The sequence below is a fragment of the Cololabis saira genome, chromosome 4, assembly GCF_033807715.1.
Source record: "Cololabis saira isolate AMF1-May2022 chromosome 4, fColSai1.1, whole genome shotgun sequence".
Lineage (NCBI taxonomy): Eukaryota > Metazoa > Chordata > Actinopteri > Beloniformes > Belonidae > Cololabis > Cololabis saira.
In genome coordinates, this window is record NC_084590.1 from 26,994,800 (window position 1) to 27,008,379 (window position 13,580).

General features: G+C 41.0%; 1 protein-coding gene across 1 annotated transcript in view; it reads right to left on the reverse strand.

The window, feature by feature from the left end:
• Positions 1–13,580, reverse strand: part of LOC133441703 (solute carrier organic anion transporter family member 1C1-like) — a 52,896-nt gene that overhangs the window by 6,489 nt on the left and 32,827 nt on the right. The window contains exons 8-12 of the mRNA XM_061719277.1: positions 11,891–12,139; positions 6,438–6,602; positions 5,469–5,664; positions 4,082–4,247; positions 1,638–1,810 (exon numbers count right to left, since the gene is read on the reverse strand). Of these exons, the coding sequence (XP_061575261.1) occupies positions 1,638–1,810; positions 4,082–4,247; positions 5,469–5,664; positions 6,438–6,602; positions 11,891–12,139 (949 nt within the window). The remainder of the gene's footprint in view (positions 1–1,637; positions 1,811–4,081; positions 4,248–5,468; positions 5,665–6,437; positions 6,603–11,890; positions 12,140–13,580) is intronic.

A 13,580-nucleotide genomic window follows, 5' to 3' on the forward strand; every position in this document is an offset into this window, starting at 1 on the left:
CAAATGAAAAAAATGCCCCACCAGAACTCACATATCAAGGACAGTGTTGTGAGTTTGAATTTAATGTCTACTGAACACAATCCTTTATGAAGAAAAATTATTTTTTATAACAAGCAAATGTACTATGTGGAAATGCCTAACCAGTTGATACTTTTAAAGTGAGATCATATTGATATTTACTTTGAATGCAGTAGGAATGTCTGCAATGATCAGAGAACTGAGTCATTTCACACAAATATCTACCTGGTTTACTTTTATTAGATGTAGTGGGTGATGTACACATTCATTAGTCTTGTTTGATTCTCTCTCCCCCCATCAACATACATTTATGGGTTATAGTTGCTCTAAATAAAAAACGTTTGCCCTCTTTTTATCCAACTTAAATGACGGTTGTAAATACAATTATGAAATGCAGTTATAAACATTTCATTTGTTTTTTGATCATTATGAAACAAGAAAAAGCAGACATCTGCCTCTGGCCATGGAATTAAGGTGACGTGTTTTCACACAGTATTTATGAATTCATGTCATAGTATGTGGATTATGTTTTGTTTAGCTGGATGTGGTTTACTTTTGTAAATTCCTTTCGTAGAGCTCCTCTTCTGTTCAGCTTAGTTTGTTTTTGACTTATTTCCATGCTTTGTATTCTAGTCAGCTTTAATAAATATATATATTTTCTAATTTAAATGCAGTTGCACTATTGAGAGAAAGGGTCTCTAACCATAGGAGCTTAGCTCCCTGGTATAATTTACATATCTGCATGCTGAGACAAAAGTGCATAAAATCTACAGGAAGTGGTACTCTTGAAATCTGTACATTCTCATTGTGCATGGAAAGATAGTCTAATAGTATATAAAAAAGCCATTCACAATGCTAGAACAGCATATTACTCATCATTGATAGAAACACCAATAATAATAATTTTACAAAAAACACATTTTCTGTTCAGCACTGTAGCTAGGCTGACACAGATCTATTTGAGGTTTTTCAGTCAGGGTTCAGAATACATCACAGCACAGAAATGGTGCTGCTTAGAGTCACTAATGACCCTCTTATAGCTTCTGATAATGGATTAGTTTCCATGCTAGTTCTGCTGGACCTCAGTGCTGCTTTTGACACTGTCGATCACAGCATTTTACTGCACAGGTTAGAGCAGGGGTCGGCAACCTGGTGCTAGGGAGCCGCAGTCCTGCATGTTTAGATGTCTCTTTGCATCACCACACCTGATTCTAATTAATGGTCATCATCAGCTTAGGACCAGGGTTAGAGTTAGAGTTAGAGCATGTTGTTGGGATTAAAGGGACAGCTCTAAATTGGTTTAAATCATATCTGTGCTCTCGAGTCTGAACGTTTGTAAAACATGTAAAGAAATACCTTTTAAGTCATTGGTTTGACACTGATTTAAAATGATGCTCGCTATTTGCATCATGTTGTATCTCTTCCTCATCTACTCGCTTTGTAGTTAGAATGGACAAAGATTTGCAAATTGACAAATAAGATATGGGAATACACATCTACTAAGGAAGTTACCAATTAGTTGGAGCACTACTCAGTCATGAAGTAAAAATAAGGGACATCAGAACATTTTGTTACTTCAAAGCCCCTTTTCATTCTTTTTGTTAACATTTAAATCTAACCTGATGAGAAGCATGTAGCCTGGAGTTCCCCCAAGAGAGATGATAAAGGAAGTGATGACAGAGAGAGCCAAGAAGTATGGGAACATCATGTTGCAGTCGTCCTGTTCAGGGCACTGGCCCATGCCGGCCGTGAAGTTTCCAGCAGCACCAACACAGCTACAGTTAGAGAAGATCTGGAGAAACAAACACATACAGTGGGGAGAACAAGTATTTGATACACTGCCGATTTTGCAGGTTTTCCCACTTGCAAAGCATGTAGAAGTCTGTAATTTTTATCATAGGTATTCTTCAACTGTGAGTGATGGAATCTAAAAAAAAAATCCAGAAAATCACATTGTATGATTTTTAAGTAATTAATTTGCATTTTATTGCATGACATAAGTATTTGATACATCAGAAAAACAGAACTTAATATTTGGTACAGAAACCTTTGTTTGCAATTACAGAGATCAGACGTTTCCTGTAGTTCTTGACCAGGTTTGCACACACTGCAGCAGGGATTTTGGCCCACTCCTCCATACAGATCTTCTCCAGATCCTTCAGGTTTCGGGGCTGTCGCTGGGCAATACGGACTTTCAGCTCCCTCCAAAGATTTTCTATTGGGTTCAGGTCTGGAGACTGGCTAGGCCACTCCAGGACCTTGAAATGCTTCTTACGGAGCCACTCCTTAGTTGCCCTGGCTGTGTGTTTCGGGTCGTTGTCATGCTGGAAGACCCAGCCACGACCCATCTTCAATGCTCTTACTGAGGGAAGGAGGTTGTTGGCCAAGATCTGGCGATACATGGCCCCATCCATCCTCCCCTCAGTTGGTGCAGTCGTCCTGTCCCCTTTGCAGAAAAGCATCCCCAAAGAATGATGTTTCCACCTCCATGCTTCACGGTTGGGATGGTGTTCTTGGGGTTGTACTCATCCTTCTTCTTCCTCCAAACACGGCGAATGGAGTTTAGACCAAAAAGCTCTATTTTAGTCTCATCAGACCACATGACCTTCTCCCATTCCTCCTCTGGATCATCCAGATGGTCATTGGCAAACTTCAGACGGGCCTTGACAAGCACTGGCTTGAGCAGGGGGACCTTGCGTGCGCTGCAGGATTTTAATCCATGACGGCGTAGTGTGTTACTAATGGTTTTCTTTGAGACTGTGGTCCCAGCTCTCTTCAGGTCATTGACCAGGTCCTGCCGTGTAGTTCTGGGCTGATCCCTCACCTTCCTCATGATCATTGATGCCCCACCAGGTGAGATTTTGCATGGAGCCCCAGACCGAGGGAGATTGACCGTCATCTTGAACTTCTTCCATTTTCTAATAATTGTGCCAACAGTTGTTGCCTTCTCACCAAGCTGCTTGCCTATTGTCCTGTAGCCCATCCCAGCCTTGTGCAGGTCTACAATTTTATCCCTGATGTCCTTACACAGCTCTCTGGTCTTGGCCATTGTGGAGAGGTTGGAGTTTGTTTGATTGAGTGTGTGGACAGGTGTCTTTTATACAGGTATCGAGTTCAAACAGGTGCAGTTAATACAGGTAATGAGTGGAGAACAGGAGGGCTTCTTAAAGAAGAACTAACAGGTCTGTGAGAGCCGGAAGTCTTACTGGTTGACAGGTGATCAAATACTTATGTCATGCAATAAAATGCAAATTAATTACTTAAAAATCATACAATGTGATTTTCTGGATTTTTTTTTTAGATTCTGTCACTCACAGTTGAAGAGTACCTATGATAAAAATTACAGACTTCTACATGCTTTGCAAGTGGGAAAACCTGCAAAATCAGCAGTGTATCAAATACTTGTTCTCCCCACTGTACACGCACGCAAGCAAACACAAGATAATGCTGAGGAAACAGTCATATGAGAACCCAAACTAACGACAAATGTACAAGTAGGGATGTGTGTTGTGTGGTTTACGTTTCTGCTTTCTCTCAATCAGAAGGATTTAGTAGATCATAAAGTGTGAAAGAGCAAAATTATAAACTATAAATGCCACAGTGGTATTTTTACCTATATTTGTTGTTACCTTATATAACAAATAAGACTTTGTCTTACTACTTGTTAGGATTAATCACTTATCTCCTTTCAAATATTCTGGTTTAAAGAAAGTAGTAGGGCCAAAACTATAATTTCAGTTTAAAAACTTTTATTTACTGTTTAATGAATTGTGCACCTTGTAAAATGAAAGTTAGACAGGCTAAAACTGAGTATATTACAGTTAAAGTAAATTATAATATTTAAAAGGCCCAGCAAAGCATAATATGAAGTTGTTAAAATAGAAATGGAAAATATTGCCCGGCGGAAAATGCATGAATGTGTGACGTACTCAAACCCAGGCCGCATTTTGGTTTGCCTTTTGCTAAGCCTTCCTCCTTCCTACTGCAGTTGCCACACCTTATAGGTTTAGTTCAGGATAAGACTAATTTAATTGTGTATGAACGTAGTCCCACGGCAACTTACTGTGTTCTTCCCAGAGCCCGTGGAGATGGTGCAGCCAGCAAGACAGGGAGAAACGTATGTGATGCCGTTCTGCCCACAAACTGGGTCCCAATCACTTGATGAACACAAACAGTCTGTGTTGCAGGCTGCAAACATGGAGTGTTTGTCATAAGATATGTTATCTAAGCTGGAAAAAAAGGGCAGAAAAGAGATGCAACTGAGAGATACATACTGTAGATAGCCTGGCCCTAACCCCCCCTCACCGAAAGTTACCACATGGATTTAACTAAACAACTAGTAAAGAGCCTGCCAGCGTGACGCTCCTGCAGTGACTACTATGTTTCCGGTGCTGTTATCAAACAGATGCAGCGAGCAGAGATTCAACTTAGTTAGGTTTGCTTGAGCCTGACCAATAAGGAGATTGCTGAAAATACTAAAACTGGGTTAAGAACTGTCCAATGTATTATTAAAATCTGGAAAGCATATTCCAGGATGACAAAGTCAGGATTCATCAGGCTCAACATGTGACAAAGTGTTTTCGGGGAGTTGTCATTTTCACAAATGGATTGTCCACCTCAAAGTCCAGACCTAAACCCCACTCAGTGCTGGATAAGTCTTTGTGCAGCTCCGTACAACAATAAACAACAATTTCGAGGTGAAAACAAAGCTGTAAGACAAATGATCCCACAGTGAAATAATGTAAACAAAACCCAAAAGTGATCCGACAAAATTATGGAAAATCATTCTTGTTAAATGGCATAAAAAACTGGTTGCTACTAAAACTAGAATTTTTTCATGTCTAGTAAATAAGCTATGGGATTCATGAAATAAACCATGGACATACATGAAGGGAACTTGTCAAGCAAATACCATCGGTGTTATATAAATCCGTGCAAATGAAAGGACAATGTATCCTTTAATGGTCACTCTGTTTACAACTATATGGAAAATTTGCAGTAAAAAAAAAAACGAAAAAAGATTCTGTTTAAATGCAGTAGTTAAAGAGCATGGTCATCACTCATTTGAAGATGAGAATATATTTGGTTCTTATCCTGTGCTTGTAGGAAAAATCTAGTCTTTAACCCACTGACTGCTCACCAGCTAGTCTGTGGGGCTTGTTGACTCAAAACATAAAAAGAAAAGCATCACTATGAGAGCAGTAGGACAGGAGTAGTCAAACTGAATAAGTACCTGTATAGTGTGCCTAAAAATTGTATAATGAGCTGAAACTCACTATAAACCTTTATTGAGCACAGGAAATATGGTTTTAACAAAACTGTTTAAAAAAAAAAGATCAATCTATTTTTTTGTTATTTCTGGCTGCAGGAACTTCAATATCAAAACTCTGGAGGTCGGCTCCTACTATAGAGTCAGGGGTTCCTACAACACGTGATGATATGTGACTCACCTTTCGTACGGAAGCGTTACCCCGGCAACCTTGGCGTTCTCGCAGCTCATTGCAAAGAAGAACAGTGAAAGGATGTAACCAATCAGAGAAGTGCCAAAGGCAAACCTGGCCGCTCCCATGAGGTTCAGTTTCATCCTTTTCATCAGCAGACCACCAGAAAACATCCCCAGTGCCACTGCAGGGATATTAATTACACCTGACATGACGAAAAACAGCAGTGTTGATGATTAACATTAGGTGAGCACTAAATCCAAAACAAATACAGGTTTACATTTGATAAAAGCATGGCTATCATTTTAACACTAAACACAAGCATGCAGATTTGGTAACTGAAACATTTTAAGAGGAAATAAAAGGACTAAACAAGCTGCCATGATAAGAAAAAGGAAAATTATTTTTAGTTTTTTTTGCTTTTGTACCTTCAATTAACATCACTGAGAAGACACCATCTTTGATCTAAATACGTCATTAGCTCTGGTCACTAATATCATATTCTCTTTCATATGCGGCCAATTTGGTTTGAGCAGGAGTCTCCTCTAATGAGACCACATGAACCTAGATCTTTTTTCATTTTATGCTATGAATTTCATAAGATATTTTATTTCATGTGGATAGCAGTGCTCATTTACACAAGTCTCTTTAACAATACCAATAAGCCACTTCTTTGGCAACAACCTTTATTAGAAAGTCTTCTTTATTCATGAAAAGTGAAAATCAAAAAAAAAAATCATATAAATCTATCGTGACAAGCATGTCAAATGTGTAAACCTTCGAACAGGTTTTTTACTTAAATATTTCATTTTAGAAGTTATTTAAGCAAAGTGAGCCTGCTCTTGAGCTCTGTCTCCAACCCAAGATGATCAAGACATAAAAGCCTCTCCTCGCTCTGCTTCCTGATGATTTCCAAGGCTGTTATACACTAATAATTTATACGATACAAAAAAAATAATCATGAAACATGCACCATACCCATCAGAAAGTTGGCCTTTGAAGCAGACTGCCTGAAGTGCTGCTCAATGTACTTGGGCTTGTAAGTGACCATGCCAATGAGAGAGTTCAGCTGGATGACTGTCACACACAAGTAGATCAGATACACATGGTGCGCCAGCAGAGTTCGCAAAGTCGGAATAAAGTCTGTTTAGGGATAAAAAAAAAAGAAGAAAAATAATTACTAAGCACTTTCTATGTCACAGTGACTTCTGGACTTCTGACCAGAAAAGTTTCAGTTGTGACTCAGTCTAGCCATGATGTGACATAATTTACTTCCAGCTTCAATGTTTTTTTTTTTCTTTCATGAGATTACATGCAAAAGAGCAGTGGGGAAATCTTGGGAACATGAGGACTATGTGTCTATTTTTGACAAATACAAGATTTTAGATGCTACACAGTCTGCGACCATAATTTTCTTATTATCCTTTTTATGAGGCTCTATAGATTTTCAATAGGATGTAGATCTGGATGCAGATGGACCAGTCAAGCTCATGCCGATTACCAACCAACAGCTTTGTAAGCTGTGGCTAATGAAGTTTGGAAATGTTTTTTTTTTAAATAACCCAGGACCTTCTGTGGAATTTGTCCTTAAATTGCAGTTTATCCATCAATGGTTGCTTTACACATTTGCAAGTCACCTGTGTCACAGGTGACCGATGCACTCACTCACAAAAGCTGGTGTTTAATAAATAGTCGTCTTTATATGTATTGTGAAAACATTTGCTCCTATTTCTTTCCCTTTTTGCACTATTATGAGCCAATGCAAAGCAATCTCATTTTTAAGACCTAGGTAATTGCAAGTCAGTTATGTGACCATTTGTATAGAAATGATCTGTTTGAAGTTTTTCAGTCAGGGTTCAGAATGCATCATAGCACAGAGACAGCACTGGTTCGAGTCACAAATGACCTTCTTATGGCCTCAGATAAGGGAGTAGTGTCCATACTGGTTCTACTGGACCTCAGTGCTGCTTTTGACACTGTTGATCAGCATTTTACTGCACAGGTTAGAGCATGTTGTTGGGATTAAAGGACAGCTGTAGGTTGGTTTAAATCATATCTATCTGACAGATTCGAGTTTGTTCATGTACATGAGGTTTCTTCAGAACAGTCGAGCGTCTGCTATGGTGTTCTGCATAACTGCAGCTATAGGACAAGACTAAAACAGTTTGTTTTTTAGATAGCTTTGTTGTAGGTGCTATAGGGCTACGCTGCAGGAGGACACCAACATGATCCACTGAGCGGTGCCCATCACCCTTCCTTCTCTTTCCTTTCTCAGTTATTAATTATAAGTATCTCATCATCGTCACTGACGTGCACCTCTCATCACCATCATCGCAGGGTTCAGTGCTAGGGCCAATGTTGTTTAGTTTATACATGTAGCCCTTGGGAAGTTTAGTCGAGAATCACAGCATACATTTTCATTGCTATGCTGATGATACGCAGCTCTATTTGTCTATGAAGCCAGATAAAACAGAACCGTTTCTCCAGGCATGTCTTAGGGACATCAAGGACTGGATGTCCGCAATTTTTTTGCTTCTAAATTCCATTAAAACACAGGTTATTATTTTTGGTCCAAAGCATTTTAGGAAGGGATTAGATGGTGTTGCGATGGTTTCTAGTGCAACTGTGAGAACCCTTGGTGTTGTTTTCCATCTCCGTAATATCGCGACGATTAGGAACATCCTCTCGCAGAGTGATGCGAAAAACTAGTTCACGCGTTTGTATCTTCTAGACTAGATTACTGTAATGTGTTATTAGCAGGATGTCCAAGTAATTTGCTGAATAGGCTCCAGCTGATCCAGAATGCAGCAGCACGAGTGCTGACAGGAATCAGCAGGAGAGACCACGTCTCTCCAGTGTTAGCGTCGCTCCATTGGCTACCCGTAAAACTCGGAATCCATTTCAAAATTTTAGTACTCGCGTATAAAGCACAAAATGGCGTAGCTCCGTGATATTTGCAAGATCTAATAGTACCTTATTTTCCTAACAGAGCTCTCCATTCTCAAGGTACAGGTTTACTTGTAGTTCCTAGAGTATCTAAATGTAGATTTGGAGGACGGGCGTTCTGCTATCAGGAACCATTACTATGGAACCAACTTCCAATCTGGGTTAAGGAGGCTGAGACCAGCTCCACCTTTAAACCAAACTTAAAACCTTTCTGTTTGGTAAAGCCTATAGTTAGTGTAAACTCTAGTGTGTTAGAGCCAATAGTCATAGCTGCAGCTATAGGACAAGACTAAAACAGTTTGTCTTTTAGATAGCTTTGTTGTAGATATGCTGCTATAGTCCTATGCTGCAGGGGCACACCAACATGATCCACTGAGCGGTGCCCATCACCCTTCCTTCTCTTTCCTTTCTCAGTTATTAATTATAAGTATCTCATCACCAGTGCTTAATTTGTCCATGAAGAGGTCCCGGAACATAGGATACCTTTTATATGGGCTACGTTTCTGTTAAAATATTCACATCCCATATACTGTACAATGTAATCTTTTCTCGCAGTTATTCACAGTTATTATCATGAACATGCATAGGCTGCACATGTAATGTGCGTCAATCAGCCGCTTGGCTCTCTCTCTCTCTCGGTCTCTCCTCTCCTCACTCACGTCGTTTCCTTTCAATGGAGGGAAATTTTAATTAGGGCTGATAGTTTTATTTACAATCAGAAAAAGCAAACTTAAACTGATTGACGCGTTCTCTAACTATATGGAGCGCGCAGCACCTGTAGACCTACACACAACAAAGCGTTAAGGCTGAGTTATGGTTCTGCGTCAAAACGACGCCGTGCCTACGGCGTGTGGTTTTCGTCCACGCAGACCACACGCCGTCACCTGCGCCGTCACTGACGTGCACCTCCCGAAAATTGTAACTACGCGTCGAGGCAACGCAGACCACACGCAGACGGAGAGGGCTGTGATTGGTTCACTTGGAAGCAACGCATTTCCGGTTTCCGGTTTGAAGCAGTAGTGAACTTTCAGGGCTCTTTTCTTCGTTTATATGTGATTTTTTTTGTTTTGTTTTTTTGCACAATAGTTGTCCTTATCTCTTTGATTTACTGTGACCGGAAAAAGTCGGATAAACCATTCAGAAAAAGATCGCTAACTAGCGGCAGCGGGGGGGTACTGCACCGCGACCAAATGGAGTGACGGAGAAGTCCGAAGGGTTCACGACGGCGTCACGACTGCGGCGTGTGCTCTGCGTTGGTGTGACGCAGAACCATATTTCAGCCTTTAGTGAAAATAGCAAAAAAAAACACTTTCGGTGTTCGATGGAATAAGTAGGGAAAAAAACGAACAATTAATAACGGCGTGTGATGACGCAATCAAACAGCGAACAGCGTGGAGTGAGGGGCGTGCAGTGTTAAATGCTGCAAACATGTCAGCATGTCAGATCATTACTTGGATGTGTGGAAAAAGCAGAGGACACGAGAAATGATCCAGGCTGAGTTGGATTTGGGAAAGCTGCTTGGTGATGGAGACGGTCACGGGACGCACAGCGCAGGAGATCGGGGAGAGAGCAGAGAAAGAAAAGGGCCCTCTTCTCGTTTTTCTGATTAAATGCATCCGAAATAGACAAAAAGGCGATCTATGAGTAACTTCAATGAGAAATAAAACACCGAGAGAATATGGATAAAAGGAGGTGCAGGATCCAATCAAATAGGTACCGGATCTTGTTCCGGCAGGATCCGGCACAAATTAAGCCCTGCTCATCACTATCGTTGTTCTCCATTGTTCTTGTAGTGCATGTTTGCAGGCCAGAGCTTCAGGAGCTGCGTGCTGGCCTGCGGTCCCCCCCTCTGGTCATCCCAGTGCTTGCTTCCACCTGTCTGTATCGATGTCTGGTAGATGCCTGCTGACATCATGACCTGCAGTCCCCCCCCTCTCCGACCGCCTTGGTGTCTGCTGTCTACATCTGTTTATGTAGTCATCCTTGCAGTGTACCAGGTAGCCATTGTGTCTGTGTCTCACCTTTCTCTGTTCTTCATTCTCTCTGTCTGTTTTCTCTTTTCCTGTTCTGCCCTGCTGGTCTTCAGTAGGAGGGTCCCCCTTTATGATCCAGGTCCTGCTCAAGGTTTCCTCCCTCCTAAAGGGGAGTTTTTCCCTTGCCACTGTTTGGCTTAAAGGGGACCTATTATGAAAAACACGTTTTCTCTTGCTTTAACATATATAAAGTGGTCTCCCCTCAGCCTGCCAACTCTGAGAAGGAGGAAAGCAACCAAATTCTGCCGTGTCTGTACAGGCGCCCGGATGAGCCGTCCAGTGTGATGTGGCTTCTACGAGCCGTTCAGATTCTGCTCCCTTTCGTTACGTAACGACGGAGCAATTTACATAGGTTGGCCTGCGATGCGTGAAACCACGCCCACAACTAACTCCGCCGGCCGGAGCTTCCACCATTTTTTCTTGGCGATGTATGGGGTCATTCAGGCAGCCAATCAGCACAGTGCCTCATTATCATAGCCTCCCCGCCCACTCAGAATCCTGCATAGATAATGAGGTTAGAGACTGGGAAGATAAAGACATGGCTCAGAGGCTGAATTTCTAATTTATTTAGCAAAAACAATCAAAAGCTTGTTTTTAAGACATTCAAGGCCTGTTTAAAATAGGTATTAGATGCAATAATAGGTCCCCTTTAAGGTTTTTCTCCCATTAGGGGAGTTTTTTACCTGCCATTGTTTATATTATGTTTGTGTAATAATTGCTCAGGGAACATGTTTTGAGTCTCTGGAAAGAGCCTAGAGACAACTTCTGTTGTAATAGATGCTATATAAATAAAATTGAATTAAATTGAATTGAATTGAATTAGGTCAACTGTACGGTTTAAATCTGAGTTCTGGCTAATGTCATGCCCGCTCTTCCCATGCTACCACGGTCAGAAACGCCAGCCTTCTGTACATTGAACTCCCAGCGTTCCTCAATTCTCATCATCATGGACAGCACCTGTGCTCTCATCACCTTCATCCGTTTCACCTGCCAACTAATACCCTCCACAAACCCAGCTTGTTGTATACACATTTCTTGTAAGTTTAAGACTACAGTTGTGTCTCTGTGTACGTCTTACAGCACTCTGTTATTGTTATTAAACCATACTTTAGTCACATCTGTGCTTGTGTCCGGCTGCTGTTTGAAAACCTGACCTCTAAGTTTAAGCCGATCCCTTTCACCAGTAACAGCCAGGGTGGTACTGTATCGTTAGTACATAGAACCCAACGTAAGTTTTTCCTCAAAAAAACAAGTAAATTATTGTCTGTTTCAAGTTATTCTAGTGACCATTTGAAGTTTTTCTTTCTGTAATGGAGGAGTACCAACAAATTTGTTCTGTGTGCGCAAGAAGATCTTTCTGTGTAAAAATATTATTTTCTAGGATTCCTGGATTTGAAACCACAAAAACTGTCCTAGTCTTCAATCACAACAAGCCACTTTATCAATCCTCACCTTTGGCCATCTCTATAAAGCTGTCAGGTTCATCTGCTGTATACTTGTGCTTCAGATGGGGGGAGGCATCGATGAAACTTTTCTTCTCCTGAGTCCCCTTCTCTCCATCCCCGGACTCAGATGTGGGTAGAGAGCGGGGCAGGAACCAGAATGGGATGGCGGAGAGCAGGGTGATGACTCCAGCTATAAGGTAACCCAGCCACCAGGCCCCCACCCAGCGGGCATCTGCTGGGGTTATAGTGATTGTTTCTATGCCAGATAGAGAGAGTGATCAAAAAGATAGTTTAATACTTGCAATGTGGCTAAATATAACAGCTTCATAGGTATGCAAAGTGTATGTGAATGCTAGTTTAAATCTAAATTCATCTGCTATTAAAGTACAAGCGATTATCAAACCAGCCAAACCTAAGTACAGTTGGTCTGTAAGAAACCTCGGTGAGCTACCCAGTTATGCCATTAAAAGCTCAACATCAGACCGGCACAAAGAAAATGTGTTTAGAATTTCTCTCTTGATCTTTGATTTAAAGGAGCATGAGGCTCCTTTGTAAGAAATGAGACTCTCTAGCGCCATCCTTCGCGACGACGGCCGTCGTAGGTACTGCAGCCAACAGCGAAGCCGGCACGGGAGAACGGGGAGAACACGCATGCAGCGTCATGTGACGTCACATCCGCAGGACAGCGCGGGAAATTCGGGCCCCGAATTGCAGCACATTTTGCAGCACACAGCCTGTTCAAGGCAACGGAGAGATACGCTAGAGGGCTCATTCTTTTGGGTTTGGAACGCTTCATCTGACATTATTACTAGAAAACTTAAAACGTATACGAATTTTTTTCATAAATCCTGCCTCAATCCGGCCTCATGCTCCTTCAAAATGTTTGACAATAATGGTTTAATCAATAGCAGTGGTAAGTTTATATTGAAATTTTTGTGTTAGCCATTTCTTTACCATTTTTGTCCCAAATAAATGTAAGTGTTCTAGAAGTGGTTAAATAATTGGCCTTTTGATGTGAAATTAGCTTTCTTTCACTTATTCTCCATGTTACTCTTTTTGCTGGTCACCTTCTTTGCCATCTCTGTCTTCCTGCCCTTTTCTTTGTTTCTTTCTTTCAGCCAGCACCAACTGCACTTTATTTGATTAGTGCTGGCCAGAGAGCTTTGTCCTGCTTCTTCTTCAGCTGCTTTTCTTCATTAGCTAACTGTTGCTAATCCTGAACACCTGTTTTGAGTCTTGAATTGTGCACATGCTGTGATCCACTCGCTGCTGCTGCTATTGATAACCTTGTGCCTTAATTTTATGAATAAAACGGCCATTTCCCCCAGCGGACATTGTGACCCGTAATGGAGCTAGTAGTACAAGTATTGCTGATTAAACTAGCGCAGCTCTTGTATTTTAGCATCTCAGCAAACCCTAGAGCAGGAACCAGATGTTTATACAATGTTTATGCACAAAGACTGTGCCACTCTTTATATTAATTAATTATTATTATTATATATTATTATTAATCAGTATCTGAAATTATAACATACAAAAGTAATACACATCAATTCAGAAAATCAACTGAGATTTCCTGACTTTGAATATCTGCATGTTTGTGTAAAAAGAGTGGCGTCGGTGTCAAATGACCAATCACAGTAATGGATCTGGAGCTGTACTTGACCGCACTATAATCCTAAGAAATTAACTTTTAA